This window comes from Colius striatus, chromosome 1 (genome assembly GCF_028858725.1).
Source record: "Colius striatus isolate bColStr4 chromosome 1, bColStr4.1.hap1, whole genome shotgun sequence".
NCBI lineage: Eukaryota > Metazoa > Chordata > Aves > Coliiformes > Coliidae > Colius > Colius striatus.
In genome coordinates this window covers 122,265,676-122,289,801 of record NC_084759.1, presented here as the reverse complement: position 1 = coordinate 122,289,801, position 24,126 = coordinate 122,265,676, and the positions used below count along the sequence as shown (strand labels likewise).

At 46.0% G+C, this 24,126-nt stretch overlaps 1 protein-coding gene across 1 annotated transcript; it reads right to left on the bottom strand.

The window, feature by feature from the left end:
• Positions 1 to 366: 366 nt before the first annotated feature.
• NDUFB4 (NADH:ubiquinone oxidoreductase subunit B4) lies at positions 367 to 3,077 on the bottom strand. Its single transcript, XM_061988734.1, has 3 exons — positions 2,828 to 3,077; positions 2,411 to 2,557; positions 367 to 487 (listed from the first exon to the last, which is right to left on the bottom strand). Exons 1-3 carry the CDS (start codon positions 3,026 to 3,028, stop codon positions 428 to 430), a joined length of 408 nt encoding a protein of 135 aa, XP_061844718.1. The 5' UTR covers positions 3,029 to 3,077; the 3' UTR covers positions 367 to 427.
• Between the last annotated feature and the right edge of the window lie 21,049 nt (positions 3,078 to 24,126).

Below are 24,126 nucleotides of genomic sequence, written 5' to 3'. Positions count from 1 at the left end.
ATTGAAAATATATCACACATCTTGTCTGATATCCTGTTAGGGCAAACTACACAGTCTAAGGGATGCTGGGAAGAAATACCTCGTAGGCAAGCAGCAGTTCTTTAGGAAACCACTTTGGACTTGCTTAGCATTTTAAGTCTGCTACCAATTTTAACCTTCAGCCTGTGCTGCTCTGACAGCAGCAGCTTCCATAGTTTAAAAAGAGCCTCTGTATGCAGACCAAAAGGAGCAGACTGGGTGAGTTTAGGACACCTTCTCTGTACCTATCTGCGCTAGGTATAAAGATCCTGCATTCCTGCACTTTCTGTAACCGTTAAGGTTGCAAGACAACTGACATACCATTAAGATTTATTCTCGAGAAGGAGGAATGGTCAACACACATCTTATTTTATTTATATCCCATGAACAGCACTGCAAGTCCAGGAACTTAATATAGACTGAACGGTCGCTCGTATTTTCCTTCTTTGATAAGCTTCTCCCTACGATCCTGTGGAAGAAAAAGAAGGTTCATCATTATCCTATTAGACAAGAAGCTTCAAATCAGCCTCGGAAAAAGCAAAAAGCATTTCTAGTGTTTCAGCATGGATTACAGGAAGACAGCACCACATATGATCTTAAGAGTCTTCTCCATCCTAAAGTATAATCGAAGCACAAACTCTGGTAACACTTGTTGTGGTTAAAAAGTTTAAAAAAAAAAAAGAACAAAGCACTTGGCTTCACCTACCAGCCACAGAGGATGTGCTCAGATTGACCTCTCTGCATATCCATCCACTCACTCAGGCCAGCAGAGACCAATTCCTGTGACTTATTTTTTGCCAAATTGCATCACAGTCAATTTACACATTCAGTTTCTACCTCCTCCTCCTCCTGGCTCAACAATTCAGTTTAGAGATCTGAGAAACTTCCTAATAACTTGCTTAAAAGTGCCCATCTCTGCTTTCAGTCCATTTGTATCTCACTCTGCAGTCATGTACCTTCCTGGTACTGTTACAGCATACAGACACTGCAGGTAACTGCTCAGGTTCTTTCTGCTGGATAAAACCAAAGACTTGCTTAAAGCATAACAATTTATGTTTTATGTCTGGGAAAGCCAAAAGAAACACTCCTCGGAGAAGAATGTATTAGTTATTGTGCTTTACATACTGCCAGAAAATAAACAAACAAAAAAACAACCCAAAACTCAAACCTCTTTAAGGGATCTGCAGTAATGGAAAACAAATTGTTCTGGAGACCACATTGAAGACCCCCAGCTGAAGGCAAGTAGGTCTAGATTTCACTCACATAGGTTTGTCTGCAAGTACTGGCATGCTAAGCCACACTTGGGCTTAGCCACTAAGTGTGGCTTCACAAACAAAACAGCATGACAAAATACTGCAGAGTTTAAAAAAACATTAATATTGAAATGCTTGGCATGTTTCCTAAAAACCTGTCTTTTCCATTCATCCTACCAAACAATATTCCCTACAAACATTCCATTAATTTGAAGTTTGCAATTCTGGGTTTATGACTTCATCTCTCAAAATTGCTGCTTCTGAGCAAAAGAGGGAAATAAAAGTGTTTAACAAAAGCCACAAATCCACTAGTAGAAGCAGCCACTGTCTGCCAGTCACTAACTTTTTTCTTCTGTGTGTATATAGTGGGGGTTTTTTTTCAGAATTATCTACCATTATTCAGATTCTAATGCCCATATTTCAGGAGTTAAAACAGCAGCAAGATAAGCGTAAGTAGGATTAAATATGCAGCCAAGATCAGGAAATGCAATTATTAGAAGTACTCCTCTCCATGTGCTTCACCAGATTAGAGAAATGGTCAACAAACTCACAGACACATTGCTAGGTCTGTCATCCATAAGCTCCTCATTTATTTGTTTTAGGAACTACAGTTACTGTGTGTCAACAGCTGAATGATTAATTTACACTGTCAGTGCTACAGAGAGCTTTTATTACTGCAAAATATTCTGCTCAGGGGAACCGTGAGTGACTTTAGCCAAAGGTACAATAGAGGGCTTTGAGGACAACAGGACTTTACAACCAGTTATGAGGCTTTGAGATTGTAGCTCAGTATCAGCTTTACTTCCCCCATTACTTTAACAGCATTAATTATGCTTTGGTGCACGGTGATCATAGAATCACAGAATGGTAGGGGTTGGAAGGGACCTTTAGAGATCATCTAGTCCAACTCCCCTGCAGAAGCAGGTTCACCTAGATCAGGTCACATAGGAAGGTGTCCAGGCGGGTCTTGAAGACCTCCAAGGAAGACCGCCACAACCCCTCTGGGCAGCCTGTGCCACTGCTCCATCACCCTCACTGTAAAACAGTTTTTAATTATATTTAAATCCTAGCAAGGAAGTCTCCAGGCAAATCTACATGTTACAATTTGGCGTTCAGCTCAGTATTGTCAGCTGACTTACCCTATCGACTTTGAAGAGAATGCCCCAGAAGAGGAGAGGGCCTATCGAACAAACAGCTCCCAGAAAGACCGTCTTAGGTGTCAGGCGGAAAGTAGGGTAGACGTTGTGTGTCCTAGCATAGTCCCAGCGGATCAAGGCAGGATTTTCCTAGGTTGGGACAAAAACCACAGTGAGGCCCCAGAGGCCCTGCAACGACCGCTCATCATGTCGGAGCAGCCCCGGTTGCCTCCGCCGCCGGGTCGGGGCCTAGAAAGGCCCCAGCTGCCTCTCGGTGGGTGGCCACCAAGGTCACAGGGGGGGCAGTGCCCCGAGCGCACAGCGCCAGGCCCGGGCCCTGCTCCGGGCCGCCGGGTGAGGCGGATGAGCCGGGCACCCGCTTGTCCCCCGCCCGCCTCCCGCGCCCCTCTCCCCACTCACGATGATGGCCGGTGGGTTGGGGTTGTTGAGCTGCAGCTGGTACTGCCGCTTGAGCCGGGCGCGGATCGCCAAGCGCTCAGCTTCCGCACGGCGCTTCTCCGGCGACGAGTCGTAGGTGTTGGGATCGAGCTCGGCCGGCAGCGAGACGTAACGGTTGGGCCGGTACGCCTCGGCGGCCGTGGGGGGCGGCCCCGACGCCATCTTGGACACCCGGCGCCGCGACGCTTCACGAACGCGCAGCCGCGGGGGAGGGGGCGGGACGGGGCCGGCCGCGCGCGCCGCCGACGCGACCCCTGGCGGCCCGTGAGGGCTCCCGCCCGCAGGCCGGTCCTTGGCCGCGGCGGGCGCCGCGTCCCATCGCCTCGCGCTCGGCTGAGGGGCCGTGACGGGCGGGGAGACGTCGGCCCATTGTATAAAGCAGCCCCAGCAGGGGCAGTGCACGCTCTTCTTCTCTCTGCGAGGAAAGCTGTCCCAGCAGGCGAAATGATCAGTCCTTTTCCCTCTGGGAAGGGAGAATGCAGTCACAGCAGGTTATGTGGCTGGTCCCCTTCCTTCTGAGACGAAAGCAGTCCCAATAGGTTAAATGGCTGGACTCCTTCCCTCTGGGGAAGAAGAAAGCAGTCCCAACAGGTGAAATGGTCAATCTCTTTCCCTCTGTGAAGGAGGAAAGCAGTCCCGGCAGGTTAAATGGCTGGGCTCCTTCCCTCTGGGAAGAAAAGGACGTGCAGGGCAGAGCCAAGGCAGGAGGGATGTTGTGCTGTTGAATTTCTTGTGTGCCCAGGGGATGAGAGGGTGGCCATTGCTGTGCTGCCTTTGCCTAGAATCATAGAATGGTAGGAGTTGGAAGGGACCTTTAGAGATCATCTAGTCCAACCCCCCTGCAGAAGCAGGTTCACCTAGATCAGGTCACATAGGAACGTGTCCAGGTGGGTCTTGAAGACCTCCAAGGAAGGAGACTCCACACCCTCCCTGCGCAGCCTGTGCCAGGGCTCCCTCACCTGAACAGTGATACAGTTTTTTCTTACATTTAAGTGGAACTTTTTGTGTTCCAGCTTCATCCCATTACCCCTTGTCCTGTTGCTAGATACCATGAAAAAAAAGGGATGCCCCAACCTCCTGACACCCACCATTTACATATTTGTAAACACTAATGAGATCCCATTTTGCAACCTTAGACCCACATGCATTTAAACAAAATGTTCCATGTTGCATAAAGTGATGTATTGCAGACAGACTGGAAATTGCAAAATCTCGCTGTTACTTTCAGCTTCAAATCGTCTCTTTGGTTCTTTAACCAAGGCTGGGCCAGTTGGATAAGCTGCCAGATAACCTTCAGGATTATCATGTGGTGACTCACCGCCCCAATGAACTTTATTGACAGCTTTACAAATCACCCTCTGCTGGTGAACATGAAGTGAAGATAGCGAGCTCTGGCCTGAAGGTCTGACTCTGGGAAGATTCTGTCTTGTCGGTGTTAAGAGCTTTGTTCTCCAGACGTGTGGAAAATACATGAGTTGTCTTTCAGGAAACAAACTTGTCTGGAAACTTTTTTTTCTTTCTGCTGCTCTTTCCTCTTTCAGTATACAAAGCAATGATAGCAGTTATGCTGATTGGAACCAAGTAAGTTAATGGCTTTGTATATATAGTTGTGGCCTCGTTTACACTGAGGTAACTCTACAGGCTTGGGTAATGTTGGATGAGGGATTGCAGTTTGCTCCTAAGCACACACAATATTGCTGACTTTATTCAAGATGCTGTGCTTTGGAACTGCAATAATGGAGCAGAAGCTCTGCCTGTTGTCTGAAGCTTTCACTCTTCTTTTACCTAAGCACTTGGAAAACAGAGAATCTCCTCGTGGTCTGAGCAGCTAATTAGGAGTTGAGGTTTTGTAACTTGCTTCCAGCAGAATCAAATACAAGTCGGATATTCCTGCAGTTTGTTTACCTTGAGCACACCCCCCACAGCAGGAGGTACTTTTCCCTGTCTAAAGCCCAAACCTGCAGACCTCTCAGAAACCTTATCCTGGTGTTTCTCCAGCTTTTACCACCCCCATTTTTTTCACAATCATGCAGCTGCAGATCCCTATGCAAACCAAGCTGCTTTGTTTGCTGGCGTTTCAGAAGGAAGTACTTCTATCCCCTGTTGCTTTGTTTCCCAGGGCTTTCAGCTTGGGACAGTGGCTTCTGTAGCATGGAACAGTTTGCTCACTTTACTTTCCCATTTCATGATCATCAGCTTTAGTGAGCTCAGTGTCTCCAGCTCCACAATTGCCTCTCTCCCTCACCAGCATATGGAGAGCTACTTCAGCAGCGTGGTACATATGCCAGCAGCACTGCCATGTGGCACTCCTGTGGTACTTTCATTTCTCTGAGTTCCCAGAGACTTGGCAGTCTGCTTCTTTAAAAGCTGTTCCTCCCTGCTTTCCTTTATTTTGTAATAAATTGCACACATAGCCTTGAAACAGAGAGATTCCTGGCAGGAGCAGGGGTGCAGGTTCGATTAGTGTACTGGAAAGGGGCGGCTCGCTGGTGGGAAATGGTGGGTGTTTTCCCCTCTCTTTGCTGCATCACAGAATTGAACAGAAAACTCCTGTCCCTGCAGATCTCCTCAAGGACTTTAAAAAAGCCGGATCCTTTTTCCCCAATCTACTGGCTCCAGAGGTCTGTCTGCAATGATGTGGGACAGTTCCTGTGGGCAGAAGCAAAGATGATCTTGTGGTAAAGGGACTTGGCAAAGGCAGCTCCCAGCCCTGTTGCAGGCTCTTTGTGATCTTATCAGTGCAGGTCCAAGCTGTGCCTTCTCCCTCTCCCCAGAGCTCACAGCTGTGAGTGAGCATGCTTGGCATGTAAACAGTGATGAAATTAATCCTACTGGGAGAAAAACAGAAGGTGCAAAGCTACATTTTCCATTAACAATGTAATGTACTGTATTAGGAAATGGAGCAGCCAGCCGCTACGCTGAAAACACCTTAGAATTTTGTCGCTAATCACTAACTCATCCTCCCTCCCAAAGGATCAAGTTCCTCATGGGGTGTCTGTTCTGAGAGATGTCACTCATTTCATGCGGTAAGAAATAACTAAGTCCTTTCCAGAAGAAGCATAGTCTCTGACACTCAAGTCTGTGCATTTCAATTTGTTTGTTTTCACTCTTCCAGAGGTGATTTTGTGCATTTTCTAGATTTCATAAGAGCCATGTCTCTAACTTTAAAACACTGTCCTTCAGCAGAAGCCCAAGATGACAATAGTAACTGTCCAAACCTTGCATAAAGCAATGCAGGACAAAGACAGAAATACCGCAGTCAAAGCACTTAACTGAAGTCAGTGATTGAGGGGTTTTTTTTTCCTCCTGCTGACAAGAACTGCTGCACGCAGGGAGAAATGCTGCGGTGACAAACTGGACTCCTGTGCAGACCTTCTTGCGTCATCTACTCCTTCTGGGCCACCCTATGGCAGACTCTGGACACAGCCTGGCTGCTACTGCAAACTACCTTTGAAACAAAAGATTTTGCAGGGATGAATGAGACCTTTCTTGTCCCTGTTTTTGCCAGCTAGATGATGAATCTCTTTTGACTCTCTTCCTCACTGCTAGTGTTGACCTGCGCCAAGCAGCAGGGATATAAAACAGGAGTCAGTGAAAGTGGGGCCACAGGCTTGAGCTAGAATATGCTGGTTGTAAAACCACATACTTGTAAGCTCAGACATCAAGACTTAAAAGTTAAGAGCCCAAGTGTTTTTTCTTCTTTTTAATCGGAACTGATGATTATTGAATGTTTGAGGTTGGCAGTAGTGAATCAAATTGACAATTCTCATATGAAAAATGCCTTTGAAGTTTATGTCATCTGTTTTGTTTGTGATCAACAGTAACCAGAATGGAAAGAACCAGTCGAAAAAATTAATCTTTGTCCAGGACTCTGTTGAGAGTTGACTTTGACCGGCTGCCAGACATACACCCAGCTGCTCTCTCACTCCTCTTCCTTAAAAGCACTGGAGGAGAAAATTACCTGGAAAAGCTCATGGGTTGAGATAAGTACAATTATGAAGAAAAGCAAGATCTGCAAGATTTGCAGAGCAAAAAGAGGTATCCGTTCACTACATCACATCAGCAGTCAGATTGTCCTGCTGTTTTTTGGGAAGCAGAACCTCAGTATGCATAATGGTTGCTTGGGAAGACAAATGACACCACTGAAAATGCCCCTCATCATCCTCCTTTCTCTCAGCATTTATTTATGAGCATGATGTCATACAGTATAGGATATCCCTTCGGTTGTTGGGGTCAGCTGTCTCAGTTATTTCCCCTCCCAGCCTCTTGCCCATCTCTTTAAAGTTGATGGTGGAACCTTGGGGAGAAAGTCTTGACACTGTGCAAAAGTTGCTCAGCAATAGCCAGAACATCAGTGTGTTACCAATGCTATTTTTGATACAATTGCAAGGCATGGCAAGCTATGGGTTGATGTGAAGAAAGTTAACTCCATCCTAACCAGACCCAGTACAAAGCCGTTTTGAAAACCATGCTACACACCACTGAGTTTCTGAGAGTGTTCTCATCCAAACTAGTCTGAGATCAGACATGCTTCTGTGACAGACTCTTTGGTTGAAGCTGCAAAAAAACTTCCACCATGAGTCTAACGTAATGTAAGATACTGACCTTCAGTTTAGACCTGTGTAATTTTGTTAATGACTTTTTGGTCATGATTCAAAATATACACAGCCTGGATTTGCCTGACTGTATGCATAAAGTCATATCTTTTCAGAGGGGCCGGGCCAATTGACTTTGTGCCTCAAGTGAACGAAGGAAAAAGTAACCAGAATCACAGACCTGTCTACCTGTCTCCAAGGTGATGGTGCGTGACGCTTTCAGAAGATACAGGTTAAGTGTGCTGCCATCTTGAAAAATACCTATATCTGTCAAACCTCTGATGAGTGATTGCAGTTGCCCTGTTTGCATCTACTGCCAGGCTGGATCAACATGTTGCTGGGCCCTGCTTTGAATTCTCACTGACCTTTTGCAAAGAAGGCAAGGTGGAAAACAGAGGATAAGCTGTCAAGATCACTCCTATCACAAGAAGACTCCTGAACAGAGGTCTCCTAATTCTCACCTGTAATGGACAAGAGGGGTCATTTGGCTCCTATTCTCATTCCATACTAGCAAGTGAATACTGATGTGTGTGCTGCTGATCTTCTGAGGGGAATCGGTATCAGGCATCCATCTGGGTGGATACATCCATGGTAAAAAGCCTAGCAGATACTGAAGGGGAGCACTATGTTAGGTGTTAGGAGACAGCATAGTTCATCTGGGCTCAGAACGAGTGTATCTGATTGCAGCATGTAGCTATGTTAATAAATTGTTTAGATAAATGTGATTCATTCTGTGCTAAGAACTGAAGTCCCCTGCTATCTTTATCTTACAGTTGTTTAAAGGAAGCCGGGCACGCAAAGGAAGGAGTTAACATGGTTAGGGGAATTATGAATAGTTCAATCGTTATTACAGCCAACAGGCCACCCATAAATGTGTATCAAATGTTGAGCTCAGCAGGAGTTAGTTACAAAACTAGGACACTTAATGAGTCATAAAGTGCCAGGAATAATGAGAGATGGCATTAAACAAACCATTTCTACCTCTCCTGGGCTTGTCCAGAGACAGTGACAAGAAGCCCTCTGCTGTTTCAGCTTTTCCTGCAGAAATAAAATTTTTGACTCACACTGAATTATAGCTGTGGCTGAGCTGCCTGAGCTGGGGAGCTGGTGCCGCCTGGGAGGCTCCGGTGGGAGAAGCTGGCAGTGAGCATTTCTTCTCTGTTCCTTTGCAGGCCATCAATTGTGGCATTCTGTAATAGAATTTTCTTAGCTCCCCCCCTGCTTCCATCTCCTTGCAGGAGAGGCTAATAATAGTCACTTAGTAAAAGAACAGGTCTTAGAATGACTGTGGTGGCAATTAGAGAGCTGTGTGTCTGAGGGTAAGTCCTCAGACTTACCTATTGATGAAGTCTTAGAGGTGCCTAACCACCCAAGGGGTAATGCTATTCCTAGGTTACTCCTCTTGATGGCTGTCAGGAGCTGGCGTATGCCAGCAAGCTGTCGTTGCCCCACCAGCCTCCTCTGGACCCTCCATCACACGCTGGTCCAGGAGCAGCGTTGAAGCTCAGTCTCTTGGCCTTAGTTTTTGCCTGAGCTATGTCAAGTGTGTCTTGTGCCTTGCCTTGGACCACAATGGCTCGAGTTCTCGGCTTGACCTCAGACCTTCCTTGTCATTTTGCCTAGGTATCACTGAACTGTGGCTGATTATTGCCACTGGAGCTGCCCTGACTGTTTTGTTTGGCTTCCAGCTTGCCTTTCCCCATGGAACAGCTTAGTCTTGCCATTCCTAGACTGCACTGTCAGTCATGGAGCAGTGCTCAGCCTTCAGGGATGTATGTGGCACCAATGGTGCACACCTATTGCTGCCAGTAAAAATTTAAAAACCAGCTACTAACAAGAATCAGTGAGAGGAAACTCAAGTATTGCAAGAAATGTCTCACCTGGGGTAAGGGGAGGCATCTTTTCTGGCCTGCTGCTCCCAACACACAAGTCACTGCCAGCAGCTGACGTTTTTCTCTTTTTCCCATTTCTCCCCAGGTGCTTGAAGAAGGTTAGATCTGCCTCATTTGGTTTGAGTATCAGAGAAGTAGTGGTGCCTGCTGTGAACTCTGCCTGCATCTCTGAGCTGATGGAGGAGTTTTAAATGGTGAGTCCTCCTACCCTAAAACACGTCTGAGAGGCCATGAGGCATCCCCTGGAGATTCTGTCTTGCCCTGTGGGCTGTGAAAAGAGTGTAGTTTAGTCCAGATACTTCCCAGCCCCTGGAACATCCAATGTGTGACAGTGCTGTGGCTCATGTAGCTCAGGACCAAATATTACACAGCCTTTATTATTCCTGGAGGATGCTCCTGTAAGTTCTGCCAAACCCCACAGGTGAAACCCTGGAGAACCCTGCAAAAAATAGTGCTCTGGGTTTTGTTGGATTTCCTTCACAAATAAAACCAGAGTGTGAAGAAAAGGCTACTGTGTAAAGATCCAACCAAGAGGGACCAGTAAGACTTTAATCCCCAGTAGATATGGCCACTCCCACTCCTCCAGGCTGAAATACAATGCTCTGAGGGTTAGTTTGGTTTCAGGGACTTTATGTATTCTGATAGGATCCACTCATGGACATAGTCTTGGAGGAGGCCTCACATAATGGGATTATCCAGTCCAAAACTTCTCCACAGCCTGAATTTCATTTTTTACTGGAAAAGGAGCAGGACTTTATAGACAATAACATTTTCAGAAGTCACAGATTTCTCCTTTGTACTGGAAGACACTCAAGGCCTGTGTGGGAAAAAACCCCCTCAGCCTGAAATTTGTGATAGAACAGCCTTGAAGGAGAGGCAGCTCCATTGCACAGCTATGTAGAAGAAGATGCTCACTTTATTTTGCTGTATATATTTTGTTAGAAGTCTGGAGCTTAAATTTTAAAGCAAGTCTTTAGGAACACACTGTGAAGAGGACCATCAGTATGAATAAAATATGTTAGCAAGGACATGTTGAATTTAGTGTGACTGTTTGGCAATCTCTGTATCTCAGTGGGGAAGTACTTAGCTGTGGCAATGCAGACTGGAATTTTTTTTTCTCAGGTAAAAGACAGAATACAGATGAGGCTGTTGCTGCAGAATGTCAGCTAGTGGGAAAGATATACAGCGTCCTGCCTGGGTATTTCAACATTTAACAACAAAAAAAAAAGATGGCAATGCTAAAACCTTAAACTTCTGACCTGTAGAGATAGAATGGCAGAAAGGTACTTTCCCTGAACTCTTATCGTTGTGTAAATTAGGAACATTAACTAAACAAGAAATATCCTTTAGCATCGCAGAAGCCTATATCCATCAGGCTTCATCTGCCTTGTTGGAGAGACTGGGTAAGGCAACTGCCAAGGTCAATAATTGCCTCCTAAATTAATGTCTCCATACTTCTCTAGATAACTTCTTAGCAGAGAATTTTGCTCTTTGGATAAAGCAATTCTGTTTCTAGTGCCATGTCTCCCTAATCCAGCTGGTGTAACTGTGGCTTGCAACCCCTAAAGGAGAGATCTCTATCTCTGGCATGATCCTTGCAGGGACCTTTAGACATGGTGCTTTCCTTGCTCTCCTACTGCCCCTCCCTCCACCCCCTGACATGCATCTGCTTCCCCCCTGCTCCCCTGCAGATGTTTTTGCCCTACCCAACTCTCTCCTCCCACACTCCCACTGCTCTGAGGGATGCTTTATTCCTTAAACCTACTTCAACTTCCTCTGCCTTCTTCACTTGCTGCTCAGTTTTCTCCCTGCCCTCTCCCACTCGCTCTCTTCCAAGCGTCTTCACAAGAAGGTCCAATCGTGGTGGCAGCCAGTTGCAAAAAGCTTAGCAGAGGGCAACTGCCAACCTTGTGGTACTCTGCTCCCTTTTTCCTTTCATCCTCTCTGCAACCTGTACAGAGCACGTGGGGAGCAGGGGCACGCATGTTCTTCCTCGTTTGCTTTCACTTACTTAAGAGTCATCCTGTGGCCTGAAGCCAAGGGAAATGCAAGCAGCCATGATACTACTTGCTGGTTCTCCTCAGCATGAGGGCTAATAAAACTCAGTTTCGGCAACTAGGTTTTTAGTTTTGCAGACCAGTGTCAAGGTGTAGGCTATGGAGAAGGATGCATCCATCTCTGTACAGATGCCTTGCATGGTTCATCCTTCCTTTCTTTGTGTGTCATACCGTCAGAAGTTTGCCTTTGCTCAGGCACAAGGCATGGTATCCCCACCTTCCATTGCTGTGTCAGTGTTGCTGCAAGCTGCTCCAGAAAGGCAGCTCCCTCTTATACGTGATATGGTCCACCAGTCACTGCAGTGATCAGAGTTGCCCACAGCACATGGTCACAAATGGAATGAGTCCGAGGGAAACAGGAAAGTCTAATGCTGTTGTGTCCGTATCAGCCTTTAACACTGGGCTGGGATGCCTCTTCTGTCAGACCCATTAATAGAGAGGTAGCATTTCTCCATAATTCCCTTGGGGACTGAACACATCCCATCAGTTGAAGGAATGAGGGCAGTGACTCACCCATCAACCTGCTTAGTTCTTTCCAGGATAGTCCTTCCCACCAAGGATTGAGAATGTCTGGGATAAATCTACAGCAGAAGCTAATATGCCAAAATCTGTCTCAAATCCAAATGAAAACTTGAGGTATGATAAATCACTCACTCTGCACAACAGTAACCAAAGCCAAAGTGCTTTTTCTTTACAGCCATATGACTTCACCCTAGCACAGAGCAAGACCCGGTTTCCCATCCCTTTGCTTGGCCCTGTGGCAATGGTTTGACTGGTACTTGTTTTACTTCACTGTAGAAAGAGGTTGAAAAAGCAGGCATATGGAACCCCTAGTCTTAAAAATCTCCTGTGTATTTTTTTAAGACCAATGAAATTATGAAGCTGAAACCTTTGTTTTCCTTGTTCTTAGACATAGTTTTTGCAGATGGGTCACAGGGGAGAGATCTTCTCCTGACAGCAATGCTGCCCTTTTGTCAGGCAATGACAGAGAAGATCTGTGGGGTCTGCAGAGCAGCCTCAGAGCCAAGATGCCTCTATCTGTACCCTCTCAGCTCTGAGAGTAAAGCAAATTGCTTCAGTTAACAGCTTATGGATTTTTATCGTATTTTCTCACAGCACAACCTCTTCCAAATACCAGTACCTCGGTCTTGGCTGAGTGGACTTATATTGCATCTGACAACACCCTGTTCAAACATTGGGTAAAAGTATCCAGTGGCTACATCTAGATTTGGGAAAAGATTTGGAACAAATTCTTCTGATTTGCTGGTCATGTAGCTTAGTGCTTGTCTTAGATGCTTTGTGCGTGATGAACGAGTATGTGACTGCAAGATGTGATACTATGGTGAGAGATCTCTTCCCTGGAGTCTCATGGAGGGTGAACCTGTCACAGTGCATTATCTTGATCTTGTTCAGAAGCAGAGGTGCAGAAGTATTTCTTGGTCCTAGAGTCTAGACACCCACACTGGGATCAGTACTGGCTTTAGGCAGTTTCCTACAGAGAATGCTGGCCTTTTTCCATTGACCTATGGAGACCCTGGGGCAATGCATGGAGCCCAGCTTCCTGCAAGCAGATGTCCCTACCAGTTTAGGGCTGATGATGTTAGTGTTGATGTGCCCTTGCCTGCTACCTTGTTCCCAGAGGAAAGGAAAAGTCAGAGGCTGAAAGAGATCTCCCTTGGTCAGAACACTGGTTGATCAGAGCATAGATATTTTGAAGTGACTTCTTCAGGTATAAGATTACTTTCTTGCTTGTGAGTTGCTTGCTGTTTGCACTCTGTGACACTGAAAGATCAAGGAAAAGGTGGTCATTAGTCCAGAGATGGACGCAGTGAGTCACCAGCTCCACAGCTGGAATTGCACTTTGTGACAATTCTTGACATTCTCCTGCTTTTATGGCCTGACCTCTGTCTCAGGAATTGAGGTCTTTGAATCCACTCCAGGACTTCTGAAAGAATCACCAGTCTTTCCCAGCAGTGAGAGGTAGTGCTGAAAGCAAAGTAGTTTAATGACAATGGTGACAAAAGTACCAATAAAAACAATCTGACAAAATTTCCCCCAATGACTGCTTTCATAGATTTTCTGTTTTGTTTGCAACATTTCTGTTTTGTTTGGTAGAAACAGAAACACCCTCTCTCCCTTCTATTAAAAAAACCCTTTATTTTGTTTATTTTCACTTTCTTTTCTCCTCCTTATACTGGGTGCTAATGAAAACAGGAGGAAACAAGAGGGAAAGTGAGAGGGATAAAACAATTTATGTTTTGTCATTTTGAGTACATTTTTTTTCCATCAAAACCAGAAATATCATCATGATAAAAATACAAGAAAACTCCTTTCAGCAAAAGCTCCTGTTTCTCCATGCTTCCTCAAATCAATTCCTGCTGCATTGTGTGTCCCTGAGCATAGCAAAGACAGATTGGCACGAGGCATCCAGAAAATGCTGGCTCCTAACAATGTCCCTGGTTCATTTTTAGAGCTGCAGAAAAGCAATGGTAAACAGAAAATCCTATTTATTTTTTTTAACAATTGTTCATATCTGGTGCTTCGCTTTACAAAATAACTTTGGGCTGCTCCTTTCTGCACTAGTGATCAAAGCCTCCTGAGACTCTACAGTGGCTGGTCTGGTAGGTGTGCAGCAGTCTAGACAGGTTTGCTGGAGCATGCTTAAGTCCTGCTCCAGGAGGCTTATTATTGATGTGAAACTTCAGCTGGCTTTCCTGAGACGAAATCAGAAGCTCTGCACAGAGCAAGAGGTGGATAGTGGTGATGCAGCAAAACTGTTTCCTGGAAAAGATCTTTTCTACAAGGGCTCACACTGCCCTGCAGAGACCAAAAGAGAGACAAAACAAGCTCTTTACTCCCATGGGTAGTATCAAACATCTTGTAGCAAAGCTATTGTTCTTTATTAAGCTCTAGAATACTTTTGCATTAGGTAGTCAACAATTAGGCACAGCTGAATGGAGAAGGGGGTTTCAGTAATGCAGTCTCCAACTAGGAAAATAGTGGAAGGGTTCAAAAGGGAAGAGATCTCTGATCTAATTCAAAACTTAATACACGTTTTCAAGATGTGTCTCAATTGCAGCAGTAAAAGCAAAAAAGATCAATAGTAATTCTGGCTAGTATGCTGGGTTTCAGCACAAAAAAGAGTTCCTAGAGGAAAAAAGAAATGAAGTTTTCTATTAGAATCCTTGAGTAGGCTGAAGCTGTGAACAGTAATGCTTCTTCTACGCTTTCATTCTTAACTCCGAGCTGCTTTCTGCAGGTGAAAATAGCTGCTGATAAAATATGAATTACTTTAAAGAAGCTGCAGTACCGTCACTTCCAGAGAAACTTTCCATTGTTTCTGTGTACAGTGTTAAAATAAGCATCCAGTTCAGAAAGTACAATTTGGGTTGCAACAGAGCTCTGCCAGCTGCTGTTTAACTTCTCCAAAGAAAATGTAGGGGAAACATGAAATACAAGAGCCATACTTATACAGAGCCCCCTCTTCACTGTAGGCAATGCTGAATACATTGAGGTCAGCTGAGAGTCCAGAGTCCATCCTCCCAGGAATTCCTCCAGGAATCTGCCCTCCCTGGTGGAGGACTTCAGGGAATGTCAGTGACAAAGGGAGGCTGGCATCTCACTGTGCAGTTAAGTGCAGTTAAGCTGAGGACTGTTCACCAGAAATGACAAGCTGGTGTGTTGGCTCTGCAAAAAGACAACGGAAGAAGGGCAAAAGCAAACTGCCTCTGCTTGATCCAGCAGCCAATGCCTGTTGTAAAGATGCAATGAGTGGGAGGGCTGGAGAAAGAAGAAAATGTACTGCCAGGTGTCAATGTTGGTGCATTATTGTATGTTGGATCACCTTGTCATCTGACGATAAGGTTAACACTCACTCTTAGGGCTGCTTTGAGAGGCCCATGCACAACATGCTGTGCTATGAAGGGGTGAGTAAGAGCTCTGTGCCATTTCTTTGAGGCAGAAAAGCTCTCAACAGGATAGGGCTGTGCAGCCCTATTGCCTGCTGGGGAATGCCAAGAGGCTTTGCAGATGATGAGATTTACCATCAGCCTGCACAATGGGTTTTGCCCATGATATGCAGTCAAGCCCATGTTCCCCATCACTGTTACAGTGGGACAGTCACATTTAGAGATGTCAGTCATTCTTACCCATAAAACCAAGGTGCCTGTTGAGTATTTACAGTGATGGCTGTCCATCTCCTTTGTAGGGATTGCTCATTTATCTTTCACCACTACCAGATGCAGCCTAGTGGCTTGTATCTCATAGTAAGTAGTGAAAGGCTTCATTTTCCTCTTGGCCATCTTACATCTGGAGTGCTGCTATGCAATCATCTTGAGGTTTGACCCTACTGTCAAAAGGATGACATAGCTCAATGTGTAAGAGCTGCAGCAAAAATATATCCATGGGAAGCTCAGTAAAGGATCCTCAGCAAAGGATCCTTAAACCAGATGTTTAAGGAACCCTCAAAAGACCTGTTGATGCCTGATGTTGAGCCCACAAGAAATGCTGATTTGTGTGCATTTCTGATTATATAAAGAAGATCCTTTCAATCTCCTGGTATTTTTTAGTAGTCTGATCATTTGCATGGGAATACAATCTCAGTTACTTACCTCACAGTCACAATCCCTGGTCCTCATGGAGGACTTCAACCACCTTGATATTTGCTGGCAAAGCCACTCAGCCAAGCACACAGAGTCCAGGAGGTTCCTACAGAATATTGACTTCCTGTCACAGGTGGTTGAGGGTCCAACCAGGAGAGATGTGCTGCTGGACCTAGTGCTGATAAATAAAGACGATCTGGTTGGGGATGTGAAGGTTGGAGGCAACCTTGGCTGCAGCGACCATGAGATGGTGGAGTTCAAGATCCTCTATGGAAGAAGCAGGACGCCAAGCCAGGTTGTGACCTTGGACTTCAGGCAAGCTGACTTTGGTTTCTTCAAAGACCTACTTGGAAGAGTCTCATGGGATAGGATCCTACATGGTAGTAGTGCCCAAGAAAGCTGGTTGATCTTCAAGTACCACTTCCTCCAAGCTCAAGATCAGTGTATACCCACAAGTACAAAATCAAGAAAAGGAGACAAGAGGCCTGCATGGATGAAGAAAGAACTACTGGAACTATTGAAGGAGAGGAAAGAAATCTATGTAAGGTAGAAAATGAGCCTGATTGCTTGGGAAGAATATAGGAACATCACCAGAGTATGCAGGGACAAAACCAGGAAGGCTAAAGCCTTTTTGGAATGAAACCTGGCAAAGGAAGAAGGGCATTGTCAAATATATCAGCAGCAAAAGAAAGATTAGGGAGAATGTGAACATGCTGATGAACGAGGAAGGTGACGGAGAATGCAGGGAACGCAGAACTACTGAATGCCTTCTTTTTTTTCCCTTGGGAAGCCCAGTCCCTGGAGGATAGTGGAATAGTCTGGAGAACAGAAGACTTTCCCTTGGTGGATGAGGATGGGGTTAGAGACCTGTTGGGCAAGCTTAACACCTATAAATCTATGGGACCTGGTGGGATATACCATCAGAGTACTGAGGGAGCTGACTGATGTTATTGCTAAGAACACTCTCCATCACTTTCAAATGATCATGGAGCACAGATGAGGTGCCTGAAGATTGGAGAAAGGCCTATGTCACTCCACTTCAAAAAGATCAAGAAGGACGACCCAAGACACTACAAGCCAGTCATCCTCACCTCCATCCCTGGAAAGGTGATGGAACAGCTCATCCTGGATGTCATCACTAAACACATCAGGGGGACTCAACAATGGATTCACTAAGGGGTCAAACAAATAGGATTTGTTTGACCAACCTGATAGCCTTTTATGAGGGCACACCTGGCTGGCTAGATGAGGGGAGAGCAGTAGATGTCACGTACCTCGACTTCAGCAAGGCTTTTGACACTGTCTCCCACAACATCCTCATCAGAAAGTTCAGGCAGTGTGGCTTGGATGAGTGGACAGTGAGGTGAATCGAGAGCTGGCTGAATGACAGAGCCCAGAGGGTGGTGATCAATGGCACAGAATCGAGTTGGAGGCCTGTGGCCAGTGGAGTTCCACAGGGATTGGTTCTGGGGCCAGTCTTGTTCAACACCTTCATCAGCAACCTGGATAAGGGGACAGAGTGTGCCCTCAGCAAGTTCCCCGATGACACCAAACTGGGAGGACTGGCTGATTCCCCAGAAGGCTGTGCTGCCATTCAGCGGGATCTCAACCAGCTTGAGAGCTGGGCAGAGAGGAACCTCATGAGGTTCAACAACGACAAGTGCAGAGTCCTGCACCTCAGGAGGAACAACCCCATGCACCAGTACAGGCTGGGGACTGACCTGCCAGAGAGCAGTTCTGCAGAGAGAGACCTGGTTGATAATAGACTAACCATGAGCCAGCAATGTGCCCTCGTGGCCAAGAAGGCCAATGGCACCCTGGAGTGCATCAAGAAGAGTGTGGCCAGCAAGTCGAGGGAGGTTCTCCTTCCCCTCTACTCTGCCCTGGTGAGGCGTCATCTGGAGTCCTGTGTCCAGTTCTGGGCTCCTCAGCTCAAGAGGGACAGGGAACTTCTAGAGGGAGCCCAGTGCAGGGCCACCAAGATGATCAGGGGACTGGAGCATCTTCCTTGTGAGGAAAGGCTGCAGGAACTGGGGCTGTTCAGACTGGAGGAGACTAAGGGGGGATCTCAGTAATACTTACAGGTATTTTAAAAGGTGCATGTCGAGAGGATGGGGCAGCACTTTTTTCTGTAGTGTCCAGTGATAGCACAAGGGGTGATGGACAAAAGCTGGAACACAAAAAAATCCACTTAAACACAAGGAAAAGCTTCTTTCTTGTTCAGGTGAGGGAGCCTTGGCACAGGCTGCCCAGGGAGGGTGGATGTGTTCCTTTGTGACCTGACTGAGGTGAACCTGCTTTAGCAGGGGCGTTGGACTCGATCTTTCAAGGTCCCTTCCAACCCCTACCATTCTGTGATTCTGTGAAATTGTATGTCCTAAGTCACACGCAGATGCCCAGCCTTATCCGGCACAACAAGTCTGGTACCTGGCACTTGGATGCGGCACTATTTTAGTGTCTTATATTTTTTCTTTTATGACTGAATTGCTGATTTCCAATTTGTATCCATTGTATCTGAAAAAAAGAAGAAGAAAATAGCATATAATATTATTCTTCCTTATTATTAAGTGACTGCTTTGGTAAGATGATGTTGGCCTGTTTTTCATGGACTTTTGTTCATATGGATGGAAAATTACTGTTATTAATAACTCCATACATATACAATTGTATAATAATTGTATGATACAATGCAACTGTATCTGAACAGTTGTATTAATTACGATAAAAATTAGTAATAGCTAAGGATATGCAAAATCTTACTTCATCAAACTAAAAGCAAAAAGTTTTGCTAATTCACTTTTTGTTTCTTCCGACTTCTAGTGTTAAAAAACAAAGTTTTGTTGTTCCAATCAGAAAAGAAGCCAAAAATCCTGATGATGGCACTGTTGGAGACCAGACATATGTGTCTTATCAGGAACAACAAACAGTTTGCCAGCACCTCACAACCTGAAATGCATTTGCATAAACTCTTGGATGAACACCCATCGGTGAGAAATATATCCAGGAAATTAGTCCTGAGTCTTCATATAGCATCAAAAAGCCCATGCTGGTTTGGAAATGCATTTGTTAATGAAAAGGTTGCCAGTTTTGCTGAAAGGTAAATTTTTTCTTTGCTTCCCAATGGCTGTTGAAAAGCCTCGCTATAAACTGAATAAAACTGAGCCTCAGGCGAGTGCAAATGACCAAGCACACAGCATTTTTTTTCTTTGGTTTATTGTAAGTGTTCCTGAACTCACCTTACTCTGGCTTCCTGTATTTTAGTTTCTATTTTACTTATGATTTAAAAAAATGGAATAAGACAAAAGCAGTTCACATTTGCGATTGCTCTGGTTGGATTTGTATTGTCACCTCAAAGCAAAGGGTGTGCTGGTAGTCACGCTGTGCTGACAGTGGCAACTGAAGAAGTTAAATAAAACATTGTATTTACTAAATGGTCTTTGCAGATAGAGGTCATTGTCCTGTTACTCTCTGCCCTGCATGCTGCCGTTCTGAAACAGCCATGAAGGAGGAGTGAGCATCTGGTTCAAGTATCCATCCTGCTACCCACAGGTCGAGAGCTACAGCAAGCCTCACTTACCCATGACCCAGACTCTGCTGGACAGCAGGGTGCTTGTCCTGGGGAACGAGGTAGAAGATTATGACTTTGAGCAGAAAATAAGCTGCAAGGTGCTGTCTTCTAAGTAGAAGCCCATTTCCAAGGGATCTGGGAAACAAAGGGAGAGATCCACTGCCCAGGACTCTGTTCTTCATCCTGCTATAACAGGATTTTTCAGACATAGGGAGGCATCTCTCCTTTGCCTCAGAAACAGCAAATGATGTCCCTGATGTTGTTGTGCAGTGACAGGACTAGGGGTAATGGATATAAGCTGGAACACAAAAAGTTTCACTTAAAGAAAAACTTCTTTCCTGTTCAGGAGATGGAGCCCTGGCACAGGCTGCCCAGGGAGGGTGTGGAGTCTCCTTCTCTGGAGGTTTTCAAACCTGCCTGGACACATCCCTATGGGACCTGATCAAGGTGAACCTGCTTTAGCAGAGGGTTGGACTGGATGATCTTTAGAGGTCTCTTCCGACCCCGATCATTCTGTGATTCTATGATTCTGTGAAAACAGGGCAGTACAGGCTTGCACAGCTCGTCCTGTGGCAGCAGGAAACGTCAGACTGTGACACAGGGCTCCGGTTGCTGCGCAAACTTGCACGACGGCGCAAGCGGGGCGGAGCTGGAGCGGGGGATGCGGCGTGCCGGCCGAGCTGCTCCTGAATGGGGTCCACGTAGGATCGAGCCGTGGCAGACGGCTGCCTTCCCTTTCACCTCAGCAAAAGCTCTCATGTACTTTCTTCTCAGACAGGGCTTTAGGTCCACCCAAGAGGCTAAACAGCAAGTATAGAGAGAGTTGAAAAAGGATATCCAACTCCTCCAGCCCTGCTGGCTGATGCTTCCCCTGGCAGGGAAGGGAGCCGTGCCCTCTGGTGGCAGAACAGAAATACGTTTAAAACCTTTTCAAATCTCCAGTCCAAGGGCACCGAGGAAGGACCTGTGCACTCTTACCCCTGCCAGAACATTTGTCCTCCGGTTAGGCTTTTACTACCCTTGAAATTCAAGCTGCTCACGTGTGAGGCGGGCTGCCCAGCTGCGGTCAGAGTTTCCTTCCTGTCCTGGGCATGCCATCGTCCAGCTGGGACGGGATTTTCAGAGGAGTCTCCCAGCAACTCGTTGAGAGTGTGCCACACTGCCCAGCTCAGCTATTGCAGCTCCAGAATACGTAGCACTAACATCATCGGAGTGCTTCGATAGCGGCTCTGTCTCTCATGGATTTATAATGAAGCCATCACACGGCACAGTTAGGAAGCTTTTTGTGCTGAAAGACCAAGTTGATTCAGACAAAGGTGTGGCAAAAAAGCAAGCAGAGGAGTTTTGCTGCTTGCAAGGAGAGCCAACTGGGTTTTGGTAACAACACCTATGAGTAGGGCAAATGAGCTGTTTATCAAACTGCAAAGCTTTTGTTTCTTGTGCTGTGATGTCTTTATGCTTCCAAAGCAATCTTCTGCACAGTGGCCACCTGTCATGGTTTGACATGACAGCCTTTTCTGGTAAGGGGGAAGGGCCTGCAAAGATGGCTCCTGCAAGAAGTTGCTCACAACTCTCCCCAGCTCAGAGCCAGACCCACTTCTGGGGCTGAGCCAATTAGACGCCTCCACGATCACTTTTTAAGAAGAAGCCAGAAGGGGAGGTGTCTTCCTCCATCTTCTCTTCTTTCTTCTGCCCCTTCTTCTCTTCTTCTGGCTGGTGGTGGTGCAAGGAGTAGGAACGGTGAGAGAAACAACCATGCGGACTCCAAGGTCAGTGATGAAAGGGAGGAGGTGTACTGTAGCAGAGACTCCCCTGCATTCTATGGAGAGAACTGGTGAAGCTGAGATTTATTTTCATTTCTTTAAAGACCCCGCATCAGCGGCACAGACTCATTCTGATAATGAGCCCGCATCAGGGGCAGAAACTCATTTTGCTAAAGCTGACCCCGGACCAGGGGCAGCGATTCACTTCATTAAAGGCCCCGAGCCAGGGACAGTGATTTTGGCTGGAGGAGGCCTTGTCCCGAAGGAGGGGCCCTTTATCACTATGGCCGGAGCAGGCCCTGTCCCGAGGAAGGGACCCAATATCCACAACTGCAACTGTGGGGAGGAACCCACGACAAAGCAGCTCATTAAACTTATGCCCAGAAGAGGCCTTGTCCCGAGAGAGGGACCTTGTAACTGCAGAAACTGCAACCGCGGTGAAGAATCCACGTCAGAGATATTCACCAAGGACTGTGTCCCGTGTGAGGGAACCTGTATCGGCAGAAGCCGCAGCTGCTGGGAGCAACCCACACCAGAGAAGTTTGTTAAGGACTGTGTTCCGGGGGAGGAACCCCGTGTTGGAGCAGGGGAAGAATGCCAGGAGTCATCCTCATCTGAGAAGACAGAAGCAGCAGAGCCCATCTGTGAGAGACTGACCACATCCCCCACTCCCTGCCCCCCTGAGCTGTTGCGGGGGGGAGGAGGTAGAGATATGGGGAGCAGTGAGCTGGGCCCGGGAAGAAAGGAGGGATGGGGGAGGGAGATCTTAAAGTGCTGGTTGTAATTTTCTCATCATCCTACTCCCTTTTTGCTTTTATTCTGTTCTGTTTCTTGTAGAATAAACTTTCCTACTTTCCTCTCTAAGTCGAGTACTAGAGTCTGTTTTGCCCAGAACCATAATTGGCAGTGAGCCCTCCCTGCCCTTGTCTCAATCCACAACAATCTTGCTTATCTTTTTACTCCCATTTTGCTGGGTCCTCCGCCATCTTAACGAGGGTGGGGGTGAATGGGGGCATCGAGCGAGAAACTGTCGTGGTGCTGTTGTGCTAGCTGGGCCAAACCACGACACCACCCTGCATGGGACCACAGCTTCATGCCTTCCTGTGTGCTTTCCTTTCATCCTTATCAGCTTCTTGGGGTGTGAACTCTAAGTCACTGAAGAATGAGTTCCTTATTGTTGTGTTTCACCTAAAGGAATGTGGCAAAAATGTTATATGTGAGCTACCTCATCACAGCATCTGAACTGGTTGAGCAATTGATCATCCCCTTCCATCATGCCATAGACGCAATATGGCACAGTGCAGAGCCAGTGCCATTGAATCCATCTTCCTGACCTAAGTTTGGGGATCCTCAGTCTGCTGACTCCTTGGATCCTGAATGAAAGGATATTGTTGCTCCAAGGCATACAGAGCCTCCAAAAAGACCCTGAAAACTCCTCATTTCTATTGGCTTTGCCACTGGATGGGGTCAGCAGCACCCTTTCTGCTGCAAAACCTCAACTGCATCTTTCTTTCCATAGAGAGCTGAGTGCAGACCATGCAGGGTCATGCCAGGAATCAGTGTGTGGAATTAGGAAGTAATAGAGAGAGGGAAGGAATTCCAGAACATCGGATTCCCAGATGTATTTCTTCATCAGGACAGAGGTACCTTATCACTAGCTATAGTTGAACACACTAGACCTGCTGACTTTAAAAGCACTTTCCAAGTGACAACTCCACCCAGTTTTCCCCTTTCTGCCTCACCCTCAGCATTTCAGCAGTATAGAGCAGTAGAGCAAGGACAGCCTTCAGATGAGGCCTCTGTACCTCGGTTTGAATTTCTGTCAAGCAAGCCCAGGGCTTAGTGTGTGGCGTAACTCTTGTTACTGACACCAGAGGGACAGGGAACACATGCACAGATGTCTGAAAATGTTTGTATATCGCTGTGGTTGCAGAGGCATCTCATCAAATGGAGCTGCCTGTGCTTGGGTATTATATTTTGCTGGTTATTAGAATGTTCTCTTATGGAGAGCTCAGGAGAACACAGTTACGTGTATAGCAATCTGTGAAATAATTAAAACAGCTCATGTGAGGAGACTATATGGCCAGTCAGACCTAAAATTAATTGCCAGGGAAGGCTGGTGCAGTAGTCTGTTAGCTGAGACACAGTATCTCTAGCTCCATGCAAAGCACGCCGCTCAGTTCGCTAGACCCAGTGGACCTGAGTAGATTGGTTTCAAACAATAAAACAGTAGAGATTTATTTTATAGGTGTCCCACAGGCAGGAACAATGCTTTTTATTTCTTTACCAAATGTGTTAAGAGCCTAAAAGTGTTAGCTTGATGTTTTAAATTTTCTTTGTCTGCTTAATTATTTCTTTTTCTTTCAAGTGAGAACAAAAAGCCTGAAGTTTCATTAACTTTGCAGAGGTTTTCAGCAGTGAAATAAGAATGTTGTCAGATCTGAACTGAAAGGCTAGAAAAACTTATCTTACTCCCTTAATTGTTGTTTGATGTTTGAACTAAACTCTTTTTCACGTGAAGCAAGCAAAAATAATTTTAACAGATTAATAGCAATTTAAAAGACTCCTCAATTGAAATTTGCTCTCACTACGGTATTATCTTTGTGGTAACGCTGCTCATTTTTCTGCTGCCCAGAGAAAGTTCAAGAAAACAAAAAGCAGGAAATTCAGAATTTGTCACATAATGAACCAGCAAGACAAAAAAAAAAAAGCTGTTTGGAGAAGGACTTTCAGCTTTGCTTTTTGCACATGGGGCAAAAGCTATTGTTGCCTTTTGAAAGCCAT

Coding starts and splice junctions, on each gene's coding strand:
- NDUFB4 (XM_061988734.1), bottom strand. CDS start 3,028: ATGGCGTCGGGGCCGCCCCCCACGGCCGCCGAGGCGTACCGGCCCAAC. Junction 2,558..2,827: donor CCAACCCACCGGCCATCATC/GTGAGTGGGGAG, acceptor GTCCCAACCTAG/GAAAATCCTGCCTTGATCCG. Junction 488..2,410: donor TTCTCTTCAAAGTCGATAGG/GTAAGTCAGCTG, acceptor TTTCTTCCACAG/GATCGTAGGGAGAAGCTTAT.